This window comes from Psammomys obesus, unplaced genomic scaffold, assembly GCF_907164565.1.
Source record: "Psammomys obesus unplaced genomic scaffold, mPsaObe1.curated_primary_1811, whole genome shotgun sequence".
Classification (NCBI taxonomy): Eukaryota; Metazoa; Chordata; class Mammalia; order Rodentia; family Muridae; genus Psammomys; species Psammomys obesus.
The window spans coordinates 23,676,507-23,704,504 of NW_026596034.1; the positions used below are offsets into that span (position 1 = coordinate 23,676,507).

A 27,998-nucleotide genomic window follows, 5' to 3' on the forward strand; every position below is an offset into this window, starting at 1 on the left:
AATGTAGAAAAGAAAAATAATAGTAGTATCTCAAGCCTTTTAATTTAAAAAAAAATTGTTATTATGTTTGTATGTGTGCACACATGCTTGCTTTGCTACTGGTCTGTCTCCTAAACCCCATTTAATTTTTTTTTTTTTAAGATCCATCAAATCATTATTATGGGTTCTAGGGCCAAAACAAAAAATATGTAAGCTAACTTGTCCTTGCTTTTCCTAACTACTTTTAAATAGCTTATAAATAATTCACCTATTAAAAGTACTTTAAAGTGTAAAAGAAGTCATTGAAGTTCATAGAGTGTATGAGATGACTTATCTGCCCAACAAACACACTAGGAAAGTTTACAAGTCAGTCTGTATCCCCATCGTACCTGCTGTGGCAACAGCAGTCCTTAGAGGACCAGTACACTCAGTATCTACACCTGTCAGCAGCACTGAGTCCACAGAACTCAGGAGGGCCAGTGTCCACTAAGCTACCCATATGCAGCAGCAGCGCTCAGTCCGCCTCCAAAAATGGCAACAGTGGATCCTGATGCATCCCCTGTGCCATACCACACAACAGCAAGCCAGCCCTCTCTGTATTGGTGATACATGCAAGCTCAGTATTTCCTTTCTCTTACCCAGCCCAGCAGCTCCTAACACTCCACCCAAGTAGAAGAGCTAAGCTAGGAATCTTCCAACCCTCTATCTAGTGACAAAAATCAGTCTGTGCTGATGAGAGCCAGGTGTGACAACCCATGTTTTTAGTGACAGCACTTGGGAGGCAGAAGCAGGTGGATATTTGTAAGTTATAGGCTGCCTGGTGTACATAGTATGTTCTAGGACAGCCAGGACTATGTAGAGAGACCCTGTGTTAAAAAAACAAACAAAAATGTCAGCCTAGTGTCTGAAAGCTAACCAGATGGGCATCCCAGTTGGTCACATGTACCCAAAGATATTAGAAGCAGCCCATGTAGATGATTCTCTACCCTAACAACACCAGCAATGATAGATTAGAAAGACTGCTGCCACTATGATCCCAGAAAAAGCATACGGGAGAAATGCTCTTCTCACTTACCTCTCCAAAGACACCAATAACCCAAGAAAGCACTTTCTTCTAGGTAGACAGCATCACTCACATCAGGTAGAGTTATGAATAGACAGACCAGATATACTTAGGTAAACCAGAAACTGTGCAAGTTCAACAAAGTGAGCAAGTTAAACCTGCTTAAGTCAGTTTAAGTGGAGTCACATCTCCTAACACAAAACCCAGCATGACTTTGAAATAATTTTAAAATCATTTCTTATATTATGAACCAAGAAAAATAATTTGAATGAGAAAAGATAACTAAGGTGAATATTAAGAAAAGTGTTGAAACTATCTAACAAAAAGATAGACCATAAAATTAATGCCACAAGTAATTCTAAATTCTCTTGAAATGAAAGTCAAAACTAAAAATAGAACCAAATGGAAATTATAGAAATGAAAACTGCTGAGATTTTTTGTTGTTGTTGCTAGTTATATTTAATTGAAACTGGGGGAAATTATGTCTTTGAACTTATAGTAGAATCAAATAAGAAATCAGTAATAATGGTAGAGACAGGAGGAGGCCACTCTGGTGTAATTTCAGAACTAATAAAAAGAGAATAGGAAAATCTTACATTAAGAGAAAGTTTTGAGCTGGGCAGTAGTGGCATGCACCTTGAACCTCAGCACTTTGGAGGCAGAGACAAGAGTTTTTCAGCTGGAGATATGGCATAGTTGGCAAAGTGCTTGCCTAACAGCATCAGGCCCTGGGTTGTCTTTCCAGCATTACATAAACCAGATATGGTGTTGTACACCTGTAATCCCAGTACTTGGAAAGGGAAAGCAGGAGTATCAAAAATTCAAGGTTATCTTTGGCTTTGGCTTTAAACCATCCTGGGAAACATGAAACTGTCTCAAAAACAGAGTGCAGGTGACTCAAGAAATGGCTTAGTAATTAAGAGCATTTGCCACTCTTGCAGAGGATCCGGTTTCCATTCCCAGCAGCACTGACATGGTGGCTCACAACCATCTGTAACTCCATTTTAGGGGATCCAGTGCCGTCTTCTGACATTTGTGGTTGCATGGTGCACATACCTGCTAGCAGGCAGAACATTCATACATACAGAGTAAAAATATTTTTTAAAGAGAGCAGAGATAGCAAAAGGAAATGTAAAAATAAACTGAATAAAAATGAAACTAATGGTATCTGAAAGTTTATGAGATGCTAGGCATAGTGGCATGGGACCTGTAACATTAGCACTCTGCAAGCTGAGAAAAGAAGATGAAATGTTTGAGGCCAGCAGGAGCTGCATAATAGTCTGTTCCATCTTAAGAGTCTGTATTTTGGCTGGGTGCAGTGGTGCATGCTTGTGATCTCAGCATTCTGGGAGACAGAGGCAGGTGGATCTCCGAGTTTGAGACCAGGTCTGGTTTGCAGAATGAGTTCCAGGATGTGCAGGGCTACACAGAGAAACCCTGTCTCAAAAAAGAAAGAAGGAAGGAAGAAGGAAAGAAAGGAAAGGAAAGGGAAAAAGGAAAGGAAAGGGGAAAAGAAAAAGGAAAGGAAAGGAAAGGAAAGGAAAGGAAAGGAAAGGAAAGGAAAGGAAAGGAAAGGAAGAATCTGTATTACGCAGCTGGCTGTGGTGCCGCACACCTTTAATCCCAGCACTAAGGGAGGCTAAGGCAGGCGGACCTCTATGAGTTCGAGGCCAGCCTGGCCTACAAAGTGAGTCCAGGACAGTCAAGGCTACACAGAGAAACCTTGTCTTGAAGAAAAAAAAAAGATCTGTATTTCTTTTCAGAGTCTCAAGGTAATAAGAGTTTGGGTCTCAAATGTCTAGATCAGGCTTCATGATCAGTTCAGAGACTGCCCCTAGCAATAACAGTAAGCTCCATAAAGTACCAATGGCAAACTCAAGTAAAGGTTAAAAAGAAGAAAGAAAAAGAATCAAGGCGTTGGGGAGAAGTAGAGTTGAAAGGTAGTAATAATTGCCTCTCCCAACTGTAAATCGATAGCTATTGAAAGTGGAGGTTGATAGAGGTAGAAAATGGTTGAGAAACACATTTAATATAACACCTTGAATTGTTCAAGTTTCCAAAATAATTCATTCAGAGAACAAAATTTGTAAATTACTTGATTTTTTAAAAAACTTTTGCTGAGAAATACTTTTATAATCTCAGTCTTAAAAGTTTTGAATACTTGATTATAACTGAGTGTTTAATTTCCTGGAGACTACCAGTCTGCATGCTAAAATATGCTAAGACATTGTCCCTGTTCCATAGTTTATAACTCAGGACACTTAGCTATGGGTATTTCTTTAGTATTGGAGCTCTCTTCTAGCTTGCATCATCTGACTCTAGGTTTGATTCCTCATCATAGTAGCACATAAATAAGTCTGCCTTCTCAGTCCATACCAAGAATCTTTAAGCCAATCACACTTCAATAAAGGGAGGTTAGGTAAGAGCAGAGATGTAGAAGAGTGGGCAGAGTGCCTGCCTAACATGAGTTAAGCCCAGGGCTCAATAATTGTCTCTGCATATCAAGCATAGTGGCTCATACATGTAATTCCAGGCAAAGGCAGGAGGATCAGAAATTTGATGTCATCCTAGGCTATATATCTAGATTGAAACCAGCCTGGACTACATGAATCTCTCTCAGAAATGAGGTAGAAATAAATGTATTGTGCATTATAACACACAAAAAATAGACATTTAAGTAAATAAGTAAATAAAATTGGCATATAAGCCAGGTATGGTGGTACGACACACCTATACTTTGAGCTCTTGGAGGCTGAGGCATAAAGATGACAAGTTTGAAGCCAATGTAGACTGTGTAGAGATTACTTCAAACAAAGGGAAAAAATAGATTTAAACCATGGCTTATAGTAAACATTGTTTTTATGAATTACAACTTTTCTTTTTTATTTGTGTAGCAATGAAAACGAGTGGATGTAACTTAGATAAGGTAAATATTCTTCCTAATGCCTTGATCACTCCACTGATATCAAGCAGTATGATTAAGACTGAAGATGTCACTCCAATGGAAGTAACAGCAGAGAAAAGATCTTCCCCTATTTTTCAGGTAAGTTAAGTTAACTAGTGTCCTATATCTTTTGTTTTTATTTTTGGTTCTTTAAATTTTTATTTTATCTATGTATTTATCAAATGTAGGAGTGCTTTGTCTGCATGTACACCTGCATGCCAGAAGAGGGCACCAGATCTCATTATAGATGGTTGTCAGCCACCATGTGGTTGCTGGGAATTGAACTCAGGGCCTCTGTAAGAGCAGCCAGGGCCCTTAACTGCTGAGCCACCTCTCTAGCCTGTACCCCATATCTTTTCTTATATATGAAAAATTGCTATCTTCACCTTTGTTGTTTCATTGACATTTGTTTTCCATTGGATATGCTTAATGAATTTTACTTTTCAGAGCAAATGTTTTATACATCAGTAAAATTGCTTATAAAGTAACTTCAGTACACATTTTGGCAAGAGGAGGAATTAATGCCTATGAGATGGGTGGTATTTATAGAATACTTCAAGTTGGTCTTGGGACCAAGGAACCAAGGATGTGAGTTCAAGGCCAGCCTGGGCTACACAGAAAGACCCTGTCCCCAAAATTAATTGATTTAAAATTAAAGCACTGATTTTAGCATTTTCAAAGGTAGAAACACTTTGATTATGGTTCCTCCTCTACTGTTTTTTTAATTCTCCTTTTCACTTGTTTTTCCCTTTGTAATGTTACTTTTGGTCCATAGTATAGAAGTGTTTTGAACGTGGTTACACATAAACCTTAAGATTAATGTTCTCTGATTATTCTTAATTTGACCAAATATATCTATAACTGATTGTTCTTTTTGTTTGACTGTCTTTACAACTGAAAGTCAGACATTATATCATAAAGAATCGGTCTTCACTGACTTCTAGTTGATAGTGGAGAGTAGAAAATTTATTCTGCATGTATTCTTAGGAATAATTTTTGGAGTAATACATGTGATTATTTAATATTTATATGTACATATTATTTGTGGCTTTTTATTTTTCAGACTACAAAGACAGTTGGATCAACCCAGCAAACTTTAGAAACTATTTCTAACATAGCAGGAAATGCGCCCTTTTCGTCACCATCATCTTCCCACTTGCCTTCTGAAAATGAAAATCAGCAGCTTCAGCCCAAAACATACAACCCAGAGACCCTGACAACTATCCAAACACAGGACATCTCACAGCCTGGGACTTTTCCAGCAGTTTCTGCTTCTAGTCAGCTGCCCAGCAGTGATGCACTACTGCAGCAGGCTACACAGTTTCAGACAAGAGAAGCTCAGTCCAGAGACACATTACAGTCAGATGGCACAGTGGTTAATTTGTCACAGTTGACTGAAGCATCACAGCAACAGCAGTCCCCACTACAAGAACAAGCACAGACATTACAGCAGCAGATATCATCAAATATTTTTCCATCACCAAATAGTGTGAGTCAGCTCCAGAGTACTATTCAGCAGCTGCAAGCAGGAAGTTTTACAGGCAGCACTGCTGGTGGTGGCAGTGGAAGTGTTGACTTGGTCCAACAGGTTTTAGAGGCACAACAACAGTTATCTTCTGTTCTGTTTTCTGCTCCAGACGGTAATGAGAATGTTCAAGAACAGCTTAATGCAGACATTTTCCAAGTCAGTCAAATTCAAAATAGTGTAAGCCCTGGAATGTTTTCCTCTACTGAGTCTGCGGTTCACACCAGACCAGATAACTTACTACCTGGGAGAGCTGACAGTGTCCATCAGCAGACTGAAAACACACTCTCTAATCAGCAGCAGCAGCAGCAGCAGCAACAGCAGCAGCAAGTGATGGAGTCATCCGCTGCAATGGTGATGGAGATGCAGCAGAGCATTTGCCAAGCAGCTGCCCAGATTCAGTCAGAACTATTTCCCTCAGCTGCTTCAGCAAATGGAAGCCTTCAGCAGTCTCCAGTTTACCAGCAGCCTTCACACATGATGAGTGCACTGCCTACCAACGAGGATATGCAAATGCAATGTGAGTTGTTCTCTTCTTCCCCCACAGTTTCTGGAAATGAAACTTCTACAACCACCACACCGCAGGTTGCAACCCCTGGCTCCACTATGTTTCAGGCACCAAGTTCAGGAGATGGAGAAGAAACTGGAGCACAAGCAAAACAGATTCAGAACAGTGTCTTTCAGACAATGGTTCAAATGCAGCACAGTGCAGATAGCCAATCTCAAGTAAACATCTTTTCATCTACAAAAAACATAATGAGTGTTCAGAATAGTGGTACCCAGCAACAAGGGAATAGCTTGTTCCAGCAAGGGAGCGAGATGATATCACTTCAGTCTGGGAACTTTTTGCAGCAGCCTTCTCATTCACAGGCTCAGCTCTTTCATCCTCAAAATCCTATTGCTGATGCTCAGAACCTTTCCCAGGATACTCAAGGTTCAATTTTTCATAGTCCAAATCCTATTGTCCACAGTCAGACTTCCACAGCATCCTCTGAACAGTTGCAGCCTTCAATGTTTCACTCCCAGAATACCATCACTGTATTACAGGGCTCATCAGTTTCTCAAGATCAGCAGTCAACCAACATATTTCTTTCCCAAAGTTCTATAAATAATCTTCAAACTAACACAGTAGCCCAAGAAGAACAGATTTCATTTTTTGCAACACAGAACTCAATTTCTCCACTTCAGTCAACATCAAACACTGAGCAGCAAGCAGCTTTTCAACAGCAGCCTCCAATCTCACACATTCAGGCCCCTATTCTTTCCCAGGAACAGGCACAACCCTCTCAGCAAGGTTTGTTTCAGCCTCCGGTGGCCCTTGGCTCCCTTCCACCTAATCCAATGCCTCAAAACCAGCAAGGCACAATTTTCCAAACACAGCGCTCAATAGTTGGCATGCAGAGTAACTCTCCATCCCAGGAGCAGCAGCAACAACAGCAGCAGCAGCAGCAACAACAACAGCAGCAGAGCATTTTATTCAGTAATCAGAATGCCATGGCTACAATGACATCTCAGAAGCAGCCACCACCAAACTTGATATTTAGTCCAAACCAAAACCCAATGGCTAGTCAGGAGCAGCAGAACCAGTCAATTTTTCAACAGCAAAGTAATATGACTCCAATGAATCAAGAGCAGCAGCCCATGCAATTTCAGAATCAGCCTACTGTTTCCTCACTTCAGAACCCAGGTCCTACGCAATCTGAGTCACCACAGACCACCTTGTTCCATAATTCTCCTCAGATCCAGTTGGTTCAAGGGTCACCTAGTTCTCAAGAGCAGCAAGTAACACTCTTCCTCTCTCCAGCATCCATGTCTGCATTGCAAACCAGTATAAACCAGCCAGACATGCAGCAGTCTCCTCTTTATTCCACTCAAAACAACATGCCTGGAATCCAAGGAGCCACTTCTTCACCCCAGCCACAGGCCACTTTGTTTCACAATACTACAGGAGGCACAATGAACCAACTACAGAATTCTCCTGGCTCTTCTCAGCAGACTTCAGGAATGTTCTTATTTGGCATTCAAAACAGTAAGAAAGTCAAATTTCTCAGTATTCATTTGAGATTATTATAAGGAAGCTCAAAGCAGAGTGGTTTAAGAACAGAGTAGAAAATTCCAACTAAAGACTGGGTTCTTGGACAAGTTATTTAGCCTTTATAGGCCTTATTACCATATTTTCAAAATGATCATTTTAGATTAGTCATAATGGTACATGCCAGGAGTCCTAGCCCTTCAGAGGTGGAGACAGGAGGATCAGGAATTCAAAGTCATCTGTGGCTCCATAGTGTGTTTGAGGACAGCCTAGGATACATGAGACCTTGTCTCAGAAGCAGAAACCAAAAAGAAGTGATAATTTTTATACCTCACAAAAATATTAAGAGGGTTAAATGTAGTGAGGTGTAAAAAATGTGTCTGCCATTTTAAGCTATTAATTTGAAAGAATGAAATAAGAATGACAGAAAATATCAAGCTGTTTTCTAAAGAGGGAGACACCCATTTTTTTTTTCATGTTATATCAAGTAATTCCATAGGATTTGATTGATACCTAGGTAGTACTTTCATTTGTATGAATGTGTTTATTTCTTTATTTAGAGATAGACTCTTAGTATGTAGTCCTGGCTGTCCTGGAACTCACTGTGTACACCAGGCTGGTACAAAAGCTCATCTATTCTACTTTCCAAATGCTAAGATTAAAGGTGTATGCCACCATACCCAGCCTCAGTAGTATTTTTATATATGTTTAGAGGAATTCCAAGATAAATTTTAGTGTCGGCCTGTGAAAACCATTTCTTTAGGCTGTCAAGTACCTCAGTTAGATCAGCATAGTGAATTTCCCCTCGCAAAAACAATGTTTTTGTTTTTTGTTTTTTGTTTTTTGTTTTTTGTTTTTGTTTTTGTTTTTCACAAATCTTAACTAACCAGGTATTTCTGATTTTGCTGTCTCTTCAGATTGTAGTCAGCTTTTAACCTCTGGACCAGCCACATTGCCAGATCAGCTGATGGCCATAAATCAGCCAGGCCAACCACAAAATGAGGGCCAGTCTTCTGTGACAACACTTCTTTCTCAACAAATGCCGGAGACGTCCCCGCTGGCCCCCTCTGTGAACAGCAGTCAGAGCATGGAAAAGATCGATCTGCTTGTTTCATTGCAAAGCCAAGGGAACAATTTAACTGGCTCCTTTTAGTGAGATGTGTAAGTATTGTATTTTGACCTCTTAGTGAAAAACATTAATAAATTTTTTATTTATAACACATTTGGGTTAATAACACTGTTTAGGCCTTATGCTTTTAAAATAGTGTTTTGGCCAGGTGTGGTGATGCACAACTTTAGTCCCAGCACTCAGAAGGTAGAGCCAGGCCAGCCTGGTCTACAGAATGAGTCCAGGAAACCCTGTCTCAAAAAACCAAAAATAAATTAGTACTTTTGCTTTGAGAAAAATCATTGAATGATAGCTTAGATAAGTTAGGAAATATTGGGCATTCCTTCTGGCTGAGAGCTTTGCTTTAGAATGACAGGACATTGGGCTAGCCCGTGGGCTCTAGAAGCATTCATAAAGGAGGAGAGCAAGAGAGAGAAAACTCTATAAAATAACAAGTATTAAAAACTGGGAATATGTCGCAAGTGGACATTTGACCAGCATACTTGACACCCAAGGTTCAGTACCTAGTCTACCAAAAAAGCAAGAGAGACTGAATGTGATGAGGTTCCCTACAAAAGACAGTCTCCTTGGGTCATTCATGGTGACATACACTTTACAAATGTTTTTCTTCCCTAGTAAGATACTGATTTTTTTTTCCCTAGAAATTCCATGAAGAAAGTAATGATGATTCCAAAATGTCCTGAGAACTTGTGGTTCCATGAAGATTATTGAACTGTTAGAAGAACTACATTTGAGCAAATGGACAGATTTCCTGGCTGTAAAGAGTATACCCATGCTGCCTGTTGCAGTGATTTGCCACCAACGTGCTTTTTATTTCTAATAACAGTGACGACTGCGAGTCTGTTTGATGTTTCCAGCTGACAGAATTGTGGCTTTTGTCCTACATTTTAAAATCCAAGGCTGCAGTTATTATTGTTATTAGAAAACCATATTTGTCATGTTTACTTAAGTTCTTAATTCCTTTCCTGCATTATTTTAGTCAAGTAATGGCTTAGGACAAAGTAAGGTTGAGTAATGACTAAGGCTGTGCTTTTGTTGATGTGTAAAACATGGCTGTTGGCCAAAGTGAAGGAGTTTCTTTCAGTTTTCATGGAGAAACTGAAGGAATAATTTACTGACAAAGAAGCTGTATTAAAAACTCTGCAGAGAAAAAAAAAAAAAGCTCTGCAGATATAAGGATTCCTCCTCACAAGCAGATAATGCTCACAAAACTGGGTACAGCTAGAATGTTACCATGGCATTTTTCAGAGAGTTGTTAGTTCTCTGTACTTCGAAGGGATTTAGCCATAACTGCATAAAAATATTTTGTTCTATGAAAATGAAGGGGTTAATATATGACATGTTCTCATATTCTCCTTCAGTAGTTTAAACTGACAGTAATTAGAGTCTGTTTTCTTCTCACCCGGCATTGGGCTAATATTCCTTTTTTATATGCATCTGTATTGTTTTCCTCATTATTTTCTTTTTAGTTTTAGATAGCTGTTAATACACTTACTACTGGCTTTATGGCCCTGTAGTAATTTAGAGAAGCAGCCATGCTTATTCAGTGACCTAGCAGCCCGCAGCACAGGCCCAGGGACACTCTTAGGGATTACTGGGAGTTGGTAGAAAAAAACAATTCTTTTTTTTTTCTTTTTCTTCTTCTTCCTCCTCTCCTTCTTCTTCTTCCTTTTCTTCTTTTTCTTCTTCTTCTTCCTCTTCTCTTTCTTCTCCTTTTTCTTCCATGAACGGTGCTGTTCTGAAGTCTTCAAATTTTTCCCTCTAATTAAAAATAGTATAAATTTACATTTTACATATAAGGCAAACAGAACTTTCTCAAACTATTACTTCTCCCTGAGCTGCAGTGACTATAATTCATTTGTCACCTCAGTGCTTTACAGTTAAAGTGGTCACTTACTTGATGGTTTCACAGGCCTTGGGCTTTACAGGGTCATGTCATTGATTTAAAAGGGAGAATTAACAAAGAGCAAAATTACACACTCCAGAACTTGCATTTGTAGCATTAGTTGTAGAGTTTTGGGTGTTCTTGCCACCCGTGGGGTGCCTGCTTCTCATTACCACCTACATCTGGACACATGCTCCTGTCTCATTTATCTTTGGCATGTGGAACATGTCACTGCAGCAGTAGGCCAACATGTATGTGGTTTCTGTGTGTTGATATGTTTTGGTATCCTGTTCATTTCTTTTACTTTCTAAGTGTTTAAAAATTAGCCAGTTAGCGGATGTTATTCTTTTCCTTAGTTTTCCTTTCTTTCTTTCTCCCCCTGTCCTACACATTTGTTGAACTATGTGGAGCTGTGATCTTGGTTTAGTTTATATATCCAGATTCTCCCCTCCCCTTTGTGACTCCTCCTTCTTCTTTAACTGTTGTTCTTGTCATTTGCTTTTTTCTGTCTCCTTTCTCCGCCCTGGCCCTTCCTTTCTCTCTTTGAGAGGCATTGGATTACGTTTTCAGTAGTACAGGCTTCTTGCCGATATGAAGGGAACTTTCAGAAAGAGACCTACTCTGGTCATTTAATTTTGAAAACAGTTTTCAATCGTTCAAGTTTTGGATGGTTTATATCTAATGTGTGTTTCATTTTTTTGGAAAGCTATATTTTATATTTAGGAAATGGTATACTATTTTGCTATTTGTACTGAGTGAGTACATTGGCATAAATATAGAAATTTATATATATATATACATATATAAACTATTCTTTTTTGCCACACATTTTTGTGGTAAATTTGTGAGTCTGTCTGTTCTACCACAACGTGGCGTCTGATAACAGTGAGGGGGGGTTGTTATGTCTTTCTTGAGTATTTAAGCACCTTTTGAAGCAAATGGCCTATTTATCTGTAGCCATTCCATCTGGCAGTTCCTCAATGTTACTATTGAGCTGAAGGCAACTTACTGTGTGTTTGCTGGATCTTTCAGCGAGATGTTAAAGAGCAAGGCAACTCATTGAGGCAGTGTGTCAAATGGTGTTTGACAAGAATGAGCCACTCTGTCTTTGTTCACTATATATTTAATATTTTATTATTGTTGTTGTTGTTGTTATTAATTGGCTTTCTGTATCCTATGCTTTTTATTTATAAAGACACTAAAAAATACCATGTTTGTAATTTTAATAACATTTCCCCATCTTTTAATATCCAGAGCTACTTTATAAATTCTGTAAACAAAAGTATTTTCTCAACATCTCCCTCCTCCCCCAGTTCCTATAGGGAAAAGTTACCCAGCACAGTTCGGGTCACAAGAAGGGTCAGCCACACAGTTCAGTGCTTCAAATTTAAAATGGAAAACAGACACCCAAGTATTGTCTGGAGTGTCACAGAAAGCAGACCTAGTGGGTGTTAGAAAACACAGAAGTGAAAGTTTAAAACCATGTTTGCTTCTGGGTTTTCTGAAGTATTTTCTGAGATTGTGTAGGAGACTCAGAAAATCTGTTTGTTCACCAAGATCAAATTAGAAGGTTTTCTACAACTGCACCATGAATGATGTGGCAGCAGGAAGTCTGGCTTTGTGTGGTGGCTTCTACTTGTTCTGTACTAGCAGCTTATCCTTCTAAAATGCTGATTGGCAATGCCAAGTCACTGGGACCAATTTCTGTTTCTTAATGTCTAAGTTTAGACTAGAACATCACCCGAACTATAGTGCTTTGTGGATGGAGGCAGAAACCCCCATTTTCAGTCTCATCACTTCTGTGGTTATTTACACAAGGGCTGTGCTATGCTACCATATTCCTGTTCAAACATGACAGAGGCTTATTTGTTTTCTTACATTGTTAAATGTTCCTTGCCCCGAAAGGTCCATGTTAAGTACATTATTCTGAATACATATTTGGTTACAAAAAGTATTTGTCTTCTTATTGAAGAGTTAGCTCAGTGGTTGATACTTGTACTAAGAATGCAGCTTCCCAGTTACTGTCACAAGTTACAGCTGCCAATGGGAAGACTCAGTGAGCCAGCAAATGCCTTGGGAATCACGGTTTATATCTGGCAGAAGGACCTAAATAAACTGTGAACTACATTTTATTTCTTTGTTACATTCAGTTCTTGCTTTTGGCAACTCACAGAAACGCTTGGAGCTTCTCTCTTCTCTCTCTCTCTCTCTCTCTCTCTCTCTCCCCCTCCAAACCCCGCCCTGACCCCCCGCTGTGTGTGCACATGCGCGCGTGTGTGCACACCTGTGCGCTGCATGTGTGTGTTCTTTCTTACTGTTATTCCACAACAAGGAGAAGATGTTAGATAGTTTGTTCCTAAGCTTCGCTGTGGGCTTTTCTGATTCTAACATCATGTTGCTATTTGGGTTTTAGCCAAAGTAGATCTGTCTTACCCCGTCTCCTTAGAACAAGTGTTTAAAGGGCTTTGTTTATTATAGAAGCAGTATTAACAAGAGGACTCCTTCCCTCCCTCCCATTCTCCCATCCTTCCTTGTCCCCTTTGTATAATATTGTGAGTTATAGTTTAGAGTTTTATTATGGTAGATTTATTGCCTATCAGAATTTTGGCTAATGTACCCAGAAAAAAATTAGAAGGAAGAAATTGTGCATATGTCCCTTCAGAATGAAAGTGATAATTCCTTTTGGCCTTTTAAGAGTGTTTGGTTTTATTTCCCCAATGAGGTTGCACTATGCTGTCCAAGTGTTGGGCCTGCATGTGTGAAGCACCTTATCTGGGCCCCTTTGGCCTTTTGAAGCCATTGTAAATGCTTGTTAGGGGAAAAATGGAATCTGTCAGCAAATACAAACCATGATGAAATGACAGAACTTTTTGTTTCTTTTGGTTTTTCGAGACAGGGTTTCTCTGTGTAGCCCTGGCTGTCCTGGACTTAGTTTGTAGGTCAGGCTGGCCCTGAACTCACAGAGATCCTTCTGCCTCTGCCTCCATGAGTGCTGAGATTACAGGCGTGCACCATCATGCCTGGCCTGAATAATTCTTAAATTGAGCATAGTTATACTTATTTACAAAATTGTTCATTTTTCTTGTAAAATTTTTTGTTACCCTATTTGCTGATTTTTCATTGAAAGTCATGGGAATTCTTGTGGCTTTACTCGGCATCTCAAGCACAGGCTCCATCTCTATCCAAGACAGCCATTTAATATCTGCATGCTTTGCTCAGTGAGAAACAAGAACTGTAGCTCGGCGAATGTATGAGCGAAGTGACACAGACCTGGGAGTGTGGCACAGAGGTAGAGGTTTACACAGCACATGCAAGGCTCTGGATTCGCTCCCCAGCACCACCAAAAGGAGAGAAAGAGAACTTGAGCACACACACTAGCAGGAGGATTAGCACTCACCTATTACATATTCTTGAGAGCTTTCTCCTTCTGCCTGCTTTTGTAACTGGAGCTAACTGTGGAGGTGACATCCGTGATACAGGAGATTGACTCTCTACAATAGCATAAGTTGTCCCAATGCCCCAATTACTTTTTAACTCTCTGTTTTCATGCCATTCTAAGCCTCATAATACTTATAAAATTCTGTTTTTTACTGCTCTTGTTCCTTCAGGCAATTTTTACATTAATATTTTATATATAGATTAAATGTTACAGAAAAGTGCCTTTTTATCATGCCAGTGCCCCCTTCTTAATAATTCCACCTTTCACTATTGCCAAAATTATGTGAACAGCTGATATTATCAGGTCCCAACTTGTACTCTTTCCATTAGGCTTTTTTTTTTTTTTTTTTTTTTTTTTTTTTCATTTCTTGGTTACTATAGAAGATGACTTGGTCAGTTCCTTTGACTTTTTAAAAATAACAGAGAAAGTGCTTTAGGAGAATTGCTTGGGGAAAGTAAGTGTATTCTGTCCCAGCTTCTAATGAATCAAGTCTAATTTTCTCATCCCAAAAATTTATAGATGGGTCTCAACTGAATAAGAATGAAAATTTAGCCCTCTGTGAGATTCCATGCACACACGTGTGTTAAATGTCACGAAGGCACAGCTCATAGCCTCTTCCCTGACCCTGATTAGCGGAGGGAAAAGCAGTCACTAAAACAGGCTTAGGGGTAACATTGATTTTCTTTTTTTTTTTTTTTTTTTTTGGCAAAGTAGTTTATTTATCATTTATCAGAACTCTAGTTAATTGGCCTTGGAAAGCTTAACGTCAGAAAAAAATTAGGAAGAGGTCATTTGAGTTGTGGAAGAATTAATGTAATTTCTTAGTATCAGATACAGTTGGCTTGAGTGTCCTGGTTTAGCCCATTTCGTTTCTGAGCTAGCTCCTTACCACAGGTGGAATTGAAGACGGGGCCTTCAGCAACAAATCAAGGACAGCCGTAACTAAACTCTGGAGGAGAGCTGTGTTCCCCATACAGTGTTTTTTTGTGACTGTTGGTGGACTGAAGGTGGCAAACGTTTATGTAGTGTTCTGAATACTCTAGTGTGCACTTTAATCATTCCAAAAAAAGCCAAGAATATATCTTAACTAGTGAGAATACTGCATCCATTTTTCTTTTGGATAGGTGGTTTAGTGTGTTAGGTGGCTGCTTTTTAAAGTGACTTGGAATAAGTGTGAAGTTACTGTTTTCTAGAGGACTTAAGACTGAAATGTAGCTGCAGGGAAGTGACTGAACTTCTGCAGACTGACTGGCTGAGTGTGTTGGGGAGCTGCTTAGTACCATTTCCCTTCCCATGTATTTTATGTCCCCTCTATAAAAATGCTATTGTGTATACCTTCTACCTGTGCGGTTTATGCAAACCAGTCTGGCCCTCCACCCAGCAGCTAGTATCAGTATGAGCAGGGAACTAGTTAGATTAGAGGTGCGCATTCCTGGGCATTAGCTCAGGCCTACTGAATTAGATCTGAAGTAGGACTCAGCAGTCTGTCTGACCCAGGCCCCCAGGCGAGTCCAGTGCACCCTGAGCTTCACAGGCACTTGTATGATTTTGTCTGCTGAAAGCGAGAGAATTTCTTCCCCACTCTTAAAGATAATTATTCCTTCCTCATGTATACTCAGCTTTACCTGGTTATCTGTGATCATTTATCAACAATAGTAATTTATTCTCAGTACTGCCTAAGAAATGCCTATGTTTTATGTATATACAGTGTAGTTATTGATGATTCATTTAACTTAGTCTGACATTTCCCTACCACTGACTAAAAAGTTTACATTAACTGACTGATTTCAATATATAGGTGCAGTGTTCTGTATTTCTTTAATTGTTGCGACATTTACTTAGCTAAAATAATTGATGGGTGCTACAGTCTCCTGTTTATGCATAACATGGGTACATTGTGGGCAATGTAATACAAGCTTTCTCTTCATTGCCTCTTAATTTACCAGCAGACCACAGTTTTGCTCTGGCTAGACCAGCTCTCAGAACAGAATTGCCATTCCATATCATTTTTCTTGTATCTGAGATAGTAAATCTCAGCTAGATGGCTGGCCAGGCCAACACAGCACCTTATTTAATTTCTTCTCTTAATAGATGAGGAATTTTTTTTTTTTCAAGTAGCCTACTTGCCATTTGAACGGTGCAGTAGAGTGATGGTTCTCCTTGGAACTCACGCTTCAAATGAAGTACTTAGCAAAATAATAAGACAGTGCTTTTTATAGTTTGGGCATTCCTCCCCTCTCAGTTGTCTGCATCTTAATAAATATAAGCTAAGCAGGTTTATTCATTTTTTTCCTTTACAATTCAGCACTTCCATCATTAATCTTCCTTCCACTGTTTACAAATCACTGATGAGTTAACGAAGATTCACTTTTCAGACTAAAACTAAATGAATACTTGCTTTCTGAGAATCACTGCTGTCTGCTCCTCACTAGCAGTGCTAAGTGGCTTACTCTACAAACTGGTGCTGGAAAGTAAGTAGGCAAAGTGTTGGGATGCTCTAGAGACACCTTCCTTTCCTTCTTTGTGAGTACATCATCTGTCACTGGATCCAGAGTATTCCACACAGTTTATTCAACCCAGGTTTGTAATACTTCCTGCATTCAACCATGTCGCCCCTACCCGCTCCCTCACATCGGTCCTTCCTCCACCCCAGGAGTAACGCGCCTAGCTTGCAGGGGTAGCTATTGTTACTATTTTAGCCAGTGAGCCTCAGGACAGCTTGCACTCATACATGACCAAGATGCTTGAGAGTGCATTTGGAATCAAACTTCTGTCACCAGAAAATTCCTGTCCTGGCTGGAGTTAGAGCTCAGTGGTAGGGTTCTTGTGTGCACAAGGCCCAAGGTAGTGCAGTCCCCAGTACCAAAGAGAGAGAGACAGAGACTGAGAGAAAGAAAGGGAGCTGTCCTGCACTGAAGCGATCACAATCTCACTCCCTAGACACCTTCTGCAGTGCAGTTAAACTCCTTCGATCTAATGAATGTGTCTGTTTACCTTGTTGCTTCTAAGGATGAGCTCCAAGTGACTGCTGCTTTCCTGGCAACTTGACTGACTTTCACTCTCCTTTTACTTCCTGTTTTAATGAGTAACTTGGAATATTTCATTAACCTGTTCTCGAGTGATTTAGCTGCCATTCTGCCAGCTGAAAATTGAGTTTTTATTTCATTTTATCTGCTTGAGCACACTGATCAACCACTGACCTGCCTTCTTGCATTGTCCTGCAATGACGTAAGAGTGACACTGTGTATATGGCTTCATAGTTGGAATTTCAGAGCACTGACACCAGATATTCTCGGTTTGTTCTCTGGGGGAATTTCATTTGCATCTATGTTTTTAGGTATCTGTGATAACTTGTTAAATATTAAAAAGATATTTTGCTTCTATTGGAACATTTGTATACTCGCAATTATATTTCTGTAAACAGCTGCAGTCAAAAATAAAACATTGAAAGTTTTCATTTTGCAGTGGGTGGCAATCTTTTTTTTCTCAGATTTTGTTTTGGCCTGAATGTATCAGCAACAATCCGCTGAGGGGATAGGAACCATTTGAGTTGTTATTTTGTACCTACCTATTTTGTCAGGCAGAATACTCAGAATGTTAGTGTGTCAGTTCATCATGAACACATACATAGTTACACAGGGAGAGGCTCTCGTGAAAGCCAGTGTCCCCCTCTTCAGCTCCTCACTCAGGCCATCTCTTTATTCTGGTGGTCACATCTACTTGTGTAAACTGGTGTTTATCAGACAGTAGTGGATATGGCTGCTGGTAGCGCTCAGTGCATGCAGTGACACAGATAGTAGAGGGCTTAACATGTCCACTAACCAGACGGGTGAATGGAAGAAAAACAACAATTGAGGTGACACAAGGGTACCATGAGGACAGCATATACCGAGCTGCCTTAGCAGAGCGTGCTGCTACATGCCTTTAATCCCAGCACACAGGAGCCAGGCGTAGGCAGATACCTGTGTTTCCAAGGCAAGCCAATAAAGTATGTGCCAACAAAGATGAATTGAGTTGAGATCCTACCACCACAGGAAAAGCCAGATGTGATAGGCACCTGACCCCAGCACTGGGGAGACAGAACTGGGGGCCTCCCCAGAGCTCATTGTTCAGCTGACCCAAGTCTCTGAGCTCCAGGTACAGTGGAGAACCTGACTAAGGTATTGAGATACAGAGCAATCAAAACAGACCTGAAGCTCTGTGTGTGTGTCCTCCACACACACACACACACACACACACACGTATGCCTGCATGTGCACATGCTCATCTGTATAAAACACTACACATGTACACATAAAACCAGAACGTTAACTTTCCTCATTAATATGCTTAAACGGCACTGGAAAGGTAAAATAACCAAAATGGAAAGATGGCTCATGCTGCTTTGCAGATGGCCTAAGTTTGGTTCCTGGCACCCATATCAGGCAGCTCCCAGCTGCCAGTAACCCCAGCTCGATGCAACCAGACACCCTCTTCTGGCCTCTGCAGGCACCTCCAAGCATATGGATGTGGACAAGCACACATAAATAAAATTAGTCTTTCAAAGACAAAAATATGGACTACCACGGCTCATCAGGTAGAGGTGTTTGCCTCCTAAGCCTGACAACCTGGGTTCAGTTCCCAGGACCTCCAGATTTGTCCTCTGACCTCCACAAAAAAAAAAAAAAAAAAAAAAAAATGCACCATGGCATGTTTGCATGTATGCACACATCACAAATGTCAAAGGCAAGATCATGCGGAGCCTTGACTTCCACACTTTACTGTACAACCCCATACTCCAATTTTTTTTTTTTTCCTGTAAAGTAGACTGACCCTTTAAGGCTGTCACCAGAGCTAAGCCAGTTAATGTATATTTGCTTACCTAGTTCCTAGTTCACAGTAATTATACAGCATTGACATTACTAATCCTGATGCCACCCTGTTCTAGGTACCATTTCACCTTACTTTCTTGAAAGATCCAGTCCTCTGACATTGTAATCATGAACTCACAGCATCCAAGATTATCTGCAGAAGACCTAGCCAGCCATAGTTCTAGCATAGAGGGAGAGGAACTCTTCAGGCCTTACCCCTCACTGTGGTGCTGTTAGCCATTGCGAGCTGCTCCAGGAAGGATCATTCTTTTTGAGGGAGTTCCGACTGGTAGGTTGCTCCTTCACTAGTGGGAGGCCCACACCTGTGCACACCCATGGACTTGGGGGCTTATCACAAAAAGGAGAAAAACAGAACAAGAAGACAGAAGGTTGTGAGGGGGACTTGTCGGGAGACGTTGGGGTAGAGATGATATTGTATACGTGCATGAAATTCTCAAGAATAAATTTTGTTTAAAAAAAAAAAAAAAAAAGATGGTACTTTAGTTGTCCGTACTGCTGGCCAAGGTTTTCTGTTATCCATTGGTGAATTTCTTAAAACATCAGGCAAAGAATTCCTGGCTCCTCGTGCAGCCCTCAGGAGTCAGGTTCTGTTTGGTCCACTCTATGTCAGTTTGGGTTCTATTGCTGTCATAAAACAACAGACCAAAAGTAACTTGGGGAGGAAATGGTTTATTTCAGCTCACAGTTCCACATTGCAGTCCATCACTGAGAGAAGGCATGGTAGGGACTCAAGCATGGCTGATACAGAGGCCATGGAGGGGTGTTGCTTACTGGCTTACTCAACCTGTACGGTTTTGGTTTTGGCTTAGGATTCATATATATATATACATATATATATATGTATATATATATATATTCTACCTGTATATGCCTGCAAGCTAGAAGAGGGCACCATATCACATTATAGATGGTTATGAACCACCATGTGGTTGCTGGGAAGTGAACTCAGGACCTCTGGAAGAACAGCCAGTGCTCTTAACCTCTGAGCCATCTCTCCAGCTCCCTCAGGACCAGGGGGTGACACCACCAACAGTGGGCTGGGTCCCGAATATCAGTCACTAAGAATATGCACCACAGGCTTCCCACCTAGCCGACCTAGTAGTATTTTCTGTTGAGGTTCCCTCTTCAAAATTATTCTAGCCTGTGGTAAGATGACGTAGGAACTAGCCAGTACAGCCTCCTTTCTGAGTCCTAACTGTGTCACTTTTCCTTACGCTTTTCTTCGGTCCTTTCCTCCCGGACACTGGCCAGAGCCTAAGCATACATATTTTGCTAATGCTCCAGCTTCCTTACTCTGTCTCTGAAGTTCCCCTCCCATTTGCCATGCAGCTCAAGTCATGCTTAACTGCCATGGTATGGCTCTTCCTCTCCCTTGAAATCCATAACAAACTTCTCTCTAAATAATAATTATTCTATAATAACAAATGATATATATTATTAGTATTCCCTTAGTGGTATGTCAGCAGCAGCCACCCCTTCTCCCGAGATCCCAGCGCGTGTGATTCCCTCGGAATTCACTGAGGGAAACCAGTGTGTTGAGGCTTACCTCCAGAGCAGTGGGTGAGGGATTACATGCGGGAGCATAGAAGACTTTACAGTAGCCGCTCTGGAAGGTCGGCGCCCAGCAGGGATGGTGACTTTCCTCGGGGCTGCCCAGGTAAGTGTGCTCCTCCCGCCATTCCTCCCCACCTGTATCCTCCAGCCTCCATGAGACCACGTCCCCATTAAGTCAGAATTGTTTACAGCTGTGTGGGAGGGGTGGCTAGACGCTCAGGTGGGGGTCCCGTGACTCCCCTCAGCCCCTCCTGTGGAAGAAGGTAAATAGTCAACAAGGCCAGTTGAGGCTCTCTTGCGAGCAGGCCCAGCAGGACTCCTGAAGATGGCGACAGCTTGGCTTGGATGATAGTCTGGTTCAACGTCAGGTGAGTGGTTCTCTTTGGTCACATCTCTTCTGTACTTTTCACCTTCTCTCCCATCTCCTTGAACCCACCCAGTGTACATCATTCCACTCTCCGGAAACAGCCTCTGTCCAGACCACCGAAGAATGGTTTCCACCTGGCCAAGCCTGGTGGTCTGTTCTCAGACCTCATTTACTTGACTTATCCACAGTTTGTCATGCTCAACTCCTTCCTTGGCATACTTTCTTCAGTTGGTTTCCACTGTGAGTGTGAAAGGGAAAGGCTTTCCCGACAGATGTGTTGCAGCTCTGCCCTGCTGAGGAAGCGTTTCCCCGACAACAGCTCTGCTCTGCTCCAGTGGAAGTGTTAGAATTCCACGAAGTCACACCGCACAGCAAACCTCACATCGGAGATTTATTGGGAGGGAAAAATCCAGGAGTTGCTGCTGCTGCTCCCAGGAGAAGCTGCAGTGAATTGAAAAGTAAGCAGGACTTACATAGGATTTTTTGGTTGGTTGGTTGGTTTTTGGTTTTTGGTTTTACGAGACAGGGTTTCTTTGTGTAGCCTTGACTGTCCTGCATTCACTTTGTAGACCAGGCTGGCCTTGGATTCTCAGAGATCCACCTTCCTCTGCCTCCCAAGTGCTGGGATTAAAGGCCTGAGCCACCACTGGGCTATAAGATTTCTTAGAATGCAGAGCTTTCACCTACAGTGAGCCAAGGCCCCTCCCACACCGATCATTAGTCAAAACGTCCCCCAGACTTTCCTGGAGGCCAGTCTGAAGAAGACAGTTCCTCAAACAAGTTCCCTCTTCCCAGATGATTCTAGCTTGTGTCAGGTTGACAAAAAACTAACCAGCACACAGATTTTAAAAACAAAACAACATTTGAGATGTATTATCCCTATTCTCTACCAGCCTAAAGGCTAAGACAGCATCTGAGGCTTATAGTCGAGATCCCTCGCCCGGAAATAACCCACCTCTCTGATGTTGCCACCAGTGTATTTTTAAGATGCCTTGATCTGTAACTTTGTTCTGTTACCATAAAGATTTTACAACTTTCAGAAAGTGTTTCCACATTGGAACAAGGACTTGGCGATACCCTGTATCCGTGGTCACTCAAATTTGGCTCTAGAATGATCTTGAGGTGAGAGCTGTGTTCTTATGCTTTTGCCCCGGCCACCCCCTTTTCAAACTCATTTCAACCTGAAGTATTGAAGAGCCTTAAAGCCCTCCTGACACACCTCTGGATCTCTCCCAGTTTAAAGGCCATCTCCAGCGTGTGTGCCTCTTAACTGGTAAATCCCCTAAGTTCCACGGACGTTCCTGAAATCCTGTTTGCTCGTCAACTTCCAACCTGGCTGTCTGAGCAGACATCTTAAAATGAGGGAGGGCAGACGCTAGTCTCAGTCCTCTCCCTCCCCATCCTTACCCCTAACGGTCCTTCTAGATCCTTCTTCACCCTAACCAATGGAATCTCTGTCCTTCCATTGCAATTATGGTCTCTACCTACCTCTGATTCATCATGAACTCCTGCGTCAAAACACACCTGTTCCCTCTGTTGTAACAGCACCCCGAGCTGGCCAACAGCCTCCTCATCCCTTACACTTGATTGCTCAGATATCATCCAGAATTAACCCTTTCACAGCAGCCTTAGCACACCTCTGCTCAAAGCCTCCAGGGACTGAGGGCACTGAGCCCACATCCCCTCGTGCTCTAACCCCAGTTAGTGTCTGACCTGGCACTCTCCCTCTTTCTCTGCTTTAGCCTTGCCCCCTAACTTCCCCTTCCTTGAACTTATCCCACCTGGGGTAAAGACATCCCAGTGCCTGGAGCATTCATCCTCCTGATAACCAGCCTCACTTAGCAAGCATGGGCCTAACAGACAGCTTTCTGAATTAACTTATATGAAACAACTCCCCCAGTCCCAGCTCTGGGCCTGTAATCTTTTTTTTTTTTTTTCCTAGCATTTCCCAACATCCAGCATACCCATTTCCGTAACTGCCATTTTTCGGAATAATGCAATTCTGCAAGGGTAAGTGCTTCCCGTTGCTGTGGACCTACCTCTTGGAAGAGTGGCCCCTTGGTTGGGTGTGGCAGAGTAAACACTGTCCCCCAGGCGTCTGTTGACCACATCTTCACCATGTTCTGTAATTCCTGTACCACTTTTTTTTTTTCCTAGTGTCTTTTTTTTTTTTTTTTTTTGTATACAATGTTCTGTCTGCAGGTAGACCTGCATGACAGAAGAGGCACCAGACCTCATTGTAGATGGTTGTAAGCCACCATGTGATTGCTGGGAATTGAACTCATGACCTTTGGAAGAGTAGCCAGTGCTCTTAACCTCTGAGCCATCTCTCCAGCCCCAACTAGTGCTCTTCTCTTAATATTTTACTTATTTTATGCATGAGTGCTCTAGCTGCATGTGCACCTACTTGCCAGAAGAGGGCAGTAGAGGATATAGATGGTTGTGATTGCTGGGAATTGAACTCAGGACCTCTGAAAGAGCAGACAGTAAGTACTCTTGACTGTTGAGCCATCTCTCCAGCCCCTCCTAGTGCGCCTAGAACATCTTATTTTACATTATTTATTTGAATGTTTGCACACGTGTGTGCATTTTCTCAAGCTCATATGCACATGTGTGGTCAGAGCATAGCTTCCAGTAGTCAGGTCTCTCCTTCCACCATGTAGGTACCAGGGATAGGTGATTCGATAGCCATTCAATACAAAGCAGGTGCGCTGGGCCAGACCAGGTTACATCACCTTACCTACTCCTGGCTATCATTACTGAATCTGGTCTCTCAGGAGATCCTCCTTCTGAGTGTGTGGCATCCAGAATGAACTCAAGTGGCCGGGCACACACCCGTGAGAGCTTTTTAATTAAATCATTTGAAGTGGGAAGAGCCACTTTTAATCCAGATCTTTGAGGTGGGAAGGTCCCCCATCAATCTGGGCCACACCTTCTGCTGGCCGTCTGCATAAGGACAGGAAAGGAAGAGGCTGGCCTGGCTCCTATTCGCTCTCAAGTCCGTTCCTTCACTGGCATTCCAGCCTACCCTTTGGAATTGTGGTATATACTGAAGAACCTCTGAGATGGTGTGAGAGCCAATGTTAGGTTTTAAGTTTTAGTTACTGTGCCTAAGAGATTTATGAAACAAAAATCTCTCTGACCCATAAGCCCCTTGCCCGAGGACAGATACTTCCTGAAGTATCAGAAGCTGTTGTTATGGGAGAGAATTAGCCATGTGTTTTCACTCCCTTAAACAAGTTTGGTTGACTCGGCTGGACCAGTTGTGCCTGATCATGTGACAGAAAATATGATAGCACGATGGGGTTGCCTTTTTAAGCCTCTGCAAAAATGAGACTAATGGTCATTTCATGAGAACCCTAGACCAGACCCGGCCAGAGTCCATCTGCCTGGCCAGTATTTAATTATAGCTTGCTTCAGTTTTTGGCTCGAAAACTTTTGGTAGTGGTCTCATTCTCACCCTGTGGGAATAATTAACATCCAGCCTCATGGACTGATCAACTACTGGATTCTTAGACCTTTTGTTGGTAGATGCTATTGTTGGAGTAGCTGGACCACAGCCTGTGAGCCATCCTAATACATCCCCTTTATATCCATCCATCCATCCATCCATCTTCATTCCTGAAGTTTTGTTCCTCTGGAGAACCCTGACTAAATCAGCCTGGTACCAGTGAATTGATTTGTTAAAAATCAATTTGTGAATCGATTTTTGTTAAATCATTTGTGAAATGATTTGTTAAAAAATAACTCCAAAGCATCCAGCAAAGTCGGGTCTACAAATGTCCTGCCCACCAGTTTTGTACCTTTTCTTGCCATTTGCCACAAGAGGGCAAACTGTAGTCTCCTTGAAATTATCTCTTCCAAATAAACATCAAGATTTCTAGAGACCAGGTCTCAAGTAGCCCAAGACGGCATCAAACTCAGTATGTAGCTCAGGATGACCTGAACCATCTGACCCCCGTGCCTCAGTCTCCTGAGTGCTGGGATGACAGTCATGTGCCACCAACGTGCCTGGCTTACATTTCAAGAACTGAAATTGGGGCAGGGGCGAGGGAGGTGGCTCAGCATCTAAGAGCCCTTGTTATTCTAGCCGAGCATCCAAGTGGAGCTCAGCTTTGAACTCCCCATAGGCACTCACACCTCCATGTGCATGCACACCTAAATCAAACTTAATTCTATGCCAAAATTGGGAAATGAGAAGGTAGTTCAGCAGCAGAATGCTTCCTTAACATGTGCAAAGCACACACAGTGTGAAAATTATTCCCGTAAGACCTGCATGAGATCCAAACATCTCCTTAAGATGAATGTGATCAAGGCTGGAATGGATAGTCCCATCGCTACGAGCACTTGCTGCTCTTGCAGAGGACCCAAGTTTGGTTCCCAGCACCCACTTGTGGCTCGCAACCACCTGTAACTCCAGCTCTGGGTGCAGGAAGGCCCTCTTCCAGCATCTGTGGTTGCTTGTACACATGTGTGTCCATAAGCCCTCAGGCATGCAAACACAACACACGGAAGTAAAAATAAAACAGATGCTTAATAATGAAGGAGGCAAGGCATGGCGGTGCACGCCCGTGATCTCAGCACTCGGGGAGGCAGAGGCAGGCAGAGTCCACCTCGACAGCCAGGGTTACACAGAGAAACCCTGTCTGGGAAAAGAAGGAATGAATGAACAAGGAATGTCATTGACTTCCCAATATTGCAGAAAAACCCTGCGGACGTTTGGGTAACTGAAACTGTCTTGTTCTGGTGGAAGGCTGGCTTTGTTTTGATATTTAGGACTTACTTTATGTGTACACCCATCTATGTTCCCGTGTACGTCTGTGCGCCGTGTGCACGTGGTGCCTGCACAGGCCACAAGAGGGTGCTGGATCCTGTGGGACTGGAGTTAGACACAGCTGTTAGTCTCTATGCAAGTTTTCTGCAAGGGCAACAAATGCTCTTAGCTGCTGAGCCATCTGTCCGTGTCAGTAGGGGGCTATTGGTTCTAAGTAGTGAAGGGGTTAAAAACATGCACCACCATCAATTTTGGCGGGGGGGGGGGGAATGGAAGAATGAGACAGAGACCTGTTTCAGTATTCATTTCCCAGGACCTGGGTGTGCTGTGTGCAAGACAGAGAAGAGCTGGAAACAAATTCCCCTGGAAGGCATGCCAGTCCGGGCACAGTAATTGAAACCAGGATGAGGCATAAACAGGCTCTAGCTTGCTAACTACCAAATAAAGTTGGTCCTTCAGCCATTGTTTTCTTTGAGCAATTCCCTTCTGCCCTAAACCACAGAGAGGTAATTAAGAGAAACAAGTCGCTGGAGAGTTGGATGCCACATAGCCAGGGCTAGCCCTAAGTGAAGGGGCTATACTGCAGAGAAGACATGGGAGAGTGTATCCCAGCTTGCTTCCACCTCTCCCTGCTTCACAGCCCAGGCCACCTGTGGCGTCTAATCTGATGCGGTTCATATGGCTGTCGCAACCCTATGATCAGTCGATGATAGACCTATCCAAAAATGTTGGAGGTGAGAGCCTACTTTTCCTACTCTTCTGGAACAAAGGGAAAAATAAAAGCAAGTCAGGCAAGCTGGAAGAGAAGATACGTAGGTTTAACCATATGTTGGGAAAAAACAATCTTATTTTCTAGCTTTGATCTGGTTGTCAGCTGGAATGGACTTGCCCAAGTGATGGCCCACAGAAAGGCCAAATTTTTTATTTTCCTGCTCCTCTTGAACCTCCTTTTTCAGTATGAATCCTGCCTGGAAGTTGAGGTCAAACAAGCTGCTTGGAGGGAAATAGAGCGGTGTCTCGTCCCAGACAGTCTCCAGACGTTTCTTCCATCCTTCCAGGATCTGTGTCCGGGCATCGGGTGGGGTGTGGCCAATGCCGTACACCAGCTGGGGTTCTAAGACCTGGAAGCCACAGAAATGCAGGGTGCCGCTCTGGAGAGACACAGAACACAGAGGTACGTCACAGGGGCGGCGGCGGCACTGTCAATGAGCGCCAGGGGTCGGTCTGGGGCCGGGGAGCTGGCCCAGTGGTTAAGGTTTGCTGTTCTTTCAGAGAACCCACGCGTGGTTCCAAGCACCCACGTGGAGTGACTCTCAAGCCCCTGTCACTCCAGCTCTAAGGGGCTGGGTGACCTTTCCTGACCTCTGTGGGCACCCACATAAGTGGAGCCCGTACACAGAGAGCAATAAAATAAGTAGAAAATTTTTTTAAAAAGTTTGCAGCTGGAGCAATAGCTTAGTGATTACGAGCACTGCCTGCCCTTCCAGAAGACCTGGGTTTGATTCCCAGCACCCATATGGTGGCTCACAACCATCTATAACTCAACTGCTGTTCCAGGGGATCCAATGTCCTCCGGCTTCCACCAAGACTTCATACACTCAGCACGCAGACGTAACACCAGACAGAACTCATAAAATAAAAGTTAAATCAAGGGGCTGGAGAGATGGTCCCTGGGGGGGGCTGACACACTCCCTTCCCTTCCCCTTCTGCCCTCCCTCCCTCCCTCGCTGTGACCTTGTGTGGCCTCCCTGGCGGAGCTTTTCTTTGAATGAATAAAAGCTTGAAAGCGTGCCAACATGGATCCTCTGCCAAAAGAGCCGCCAAGTCCTATTACATCAGGGAGAGCGCTCGCACCTTGGCACTGGCTCCTCCGGGCAGGATGTGCATTTTCTGCCTCTCCACACGCTGAGCTCAGACTTTACGAAAGATCAGTCCAGTGCCCACCTCACTCACTCTCCTCTGCAGCCCCAGTCCTGAGGGGACTTTAGCCTTAGTGTCTAAGGACCCGAGGCCCACCTCTAAGACAAGCTGAATGAACATGGTTCTTACCTTGTCCCAGGGAGCCTTCAACCCAGCATCCAACAGGCTGAGGCAGAAGAACTGCCACAAGTTGAAGGCTACCCTTGAACTTCGTAATGAGAACCGCTTTTTTTAAACAAATTAAAGGACTGGGGAGATGGCCCCCATGAGTAAAGGGTCTAGCCTTGCAGAGCTGATGAAGTGAGTTAGGGCCCGGAATTCAGGTGAAAAAGTGAATGCAGCCGGGTGGTGGCACATGCCTTTAATCCCAGCACTCGGGGACAGAGGCAGGCGGATCTCTGAGTTCGAGGCCAGCCTGGACAGCCAGGCTTATACAGAAAAACCCTACCTCAAAAAAACACACACAAACCACACACACACACACACACACACACACACACACACACACACACACAC

At 42.7% G+C, this 27,998-nt stretch overlaps 2 protein-coding genes across 10 annotated transcripts in view; one reads left to right on the forward strand and one right to left on the reverse strand.

Annotated features, from left to right (window-relative positions):
• Positions 1-17,453, forward strand: part of Nfat5 (nuclear factor of activated T cells 5) — a 97,674-nt gene extending 80,221 nt beyond the window's left edge. For all 9 annotated transcript variants that reach the window (XM_055620841.1, XM_055620834.1, XM_055620835.1 and 6 more), the window contains 4 exons: positions 3,937-4,085; positions 5,050-7,540; positions 8,461-8,704; positions 9,314-17,453. In XM_055620841.1, coding sequence (XP_055476816.1) covers positions 3,937-4,085; positions 5,050-7,540; positions 8,461-8,696 — 2,876 coding nt within the window. In that variant the 3' untranslated portion in view covers positions 8,697-8,704; positions 9,314-17,453. The remainder of the gene's footprint in view (positions 1-3,936; positions 4,086-5,049; positions 7,541-8,460; positions 8,705-9,313) is intronic.
• Positions 17,454-25,851: 8,398 nt separating this feature from the next.
• The window catches only part of Nqo1 (NAD(P)H quinone dehydrogenase 1), a 15,290-nt gene continuing 13,143 nt past the window's right edge, over positions 25,852-27,998 (reverse strand). Inside the window, exon 7 of the mRNA XM_055621579.1 lies at positions 25,852-26,713. Coding sequence (XP_055477554.1) covers positions 26,408-26,713 — 306 coding nt within the window. The 3' untranslated portion in view covers positions 25,852-26,407. The remainder of the gene's footprint in view (positions 26,714-27,998) is intronic.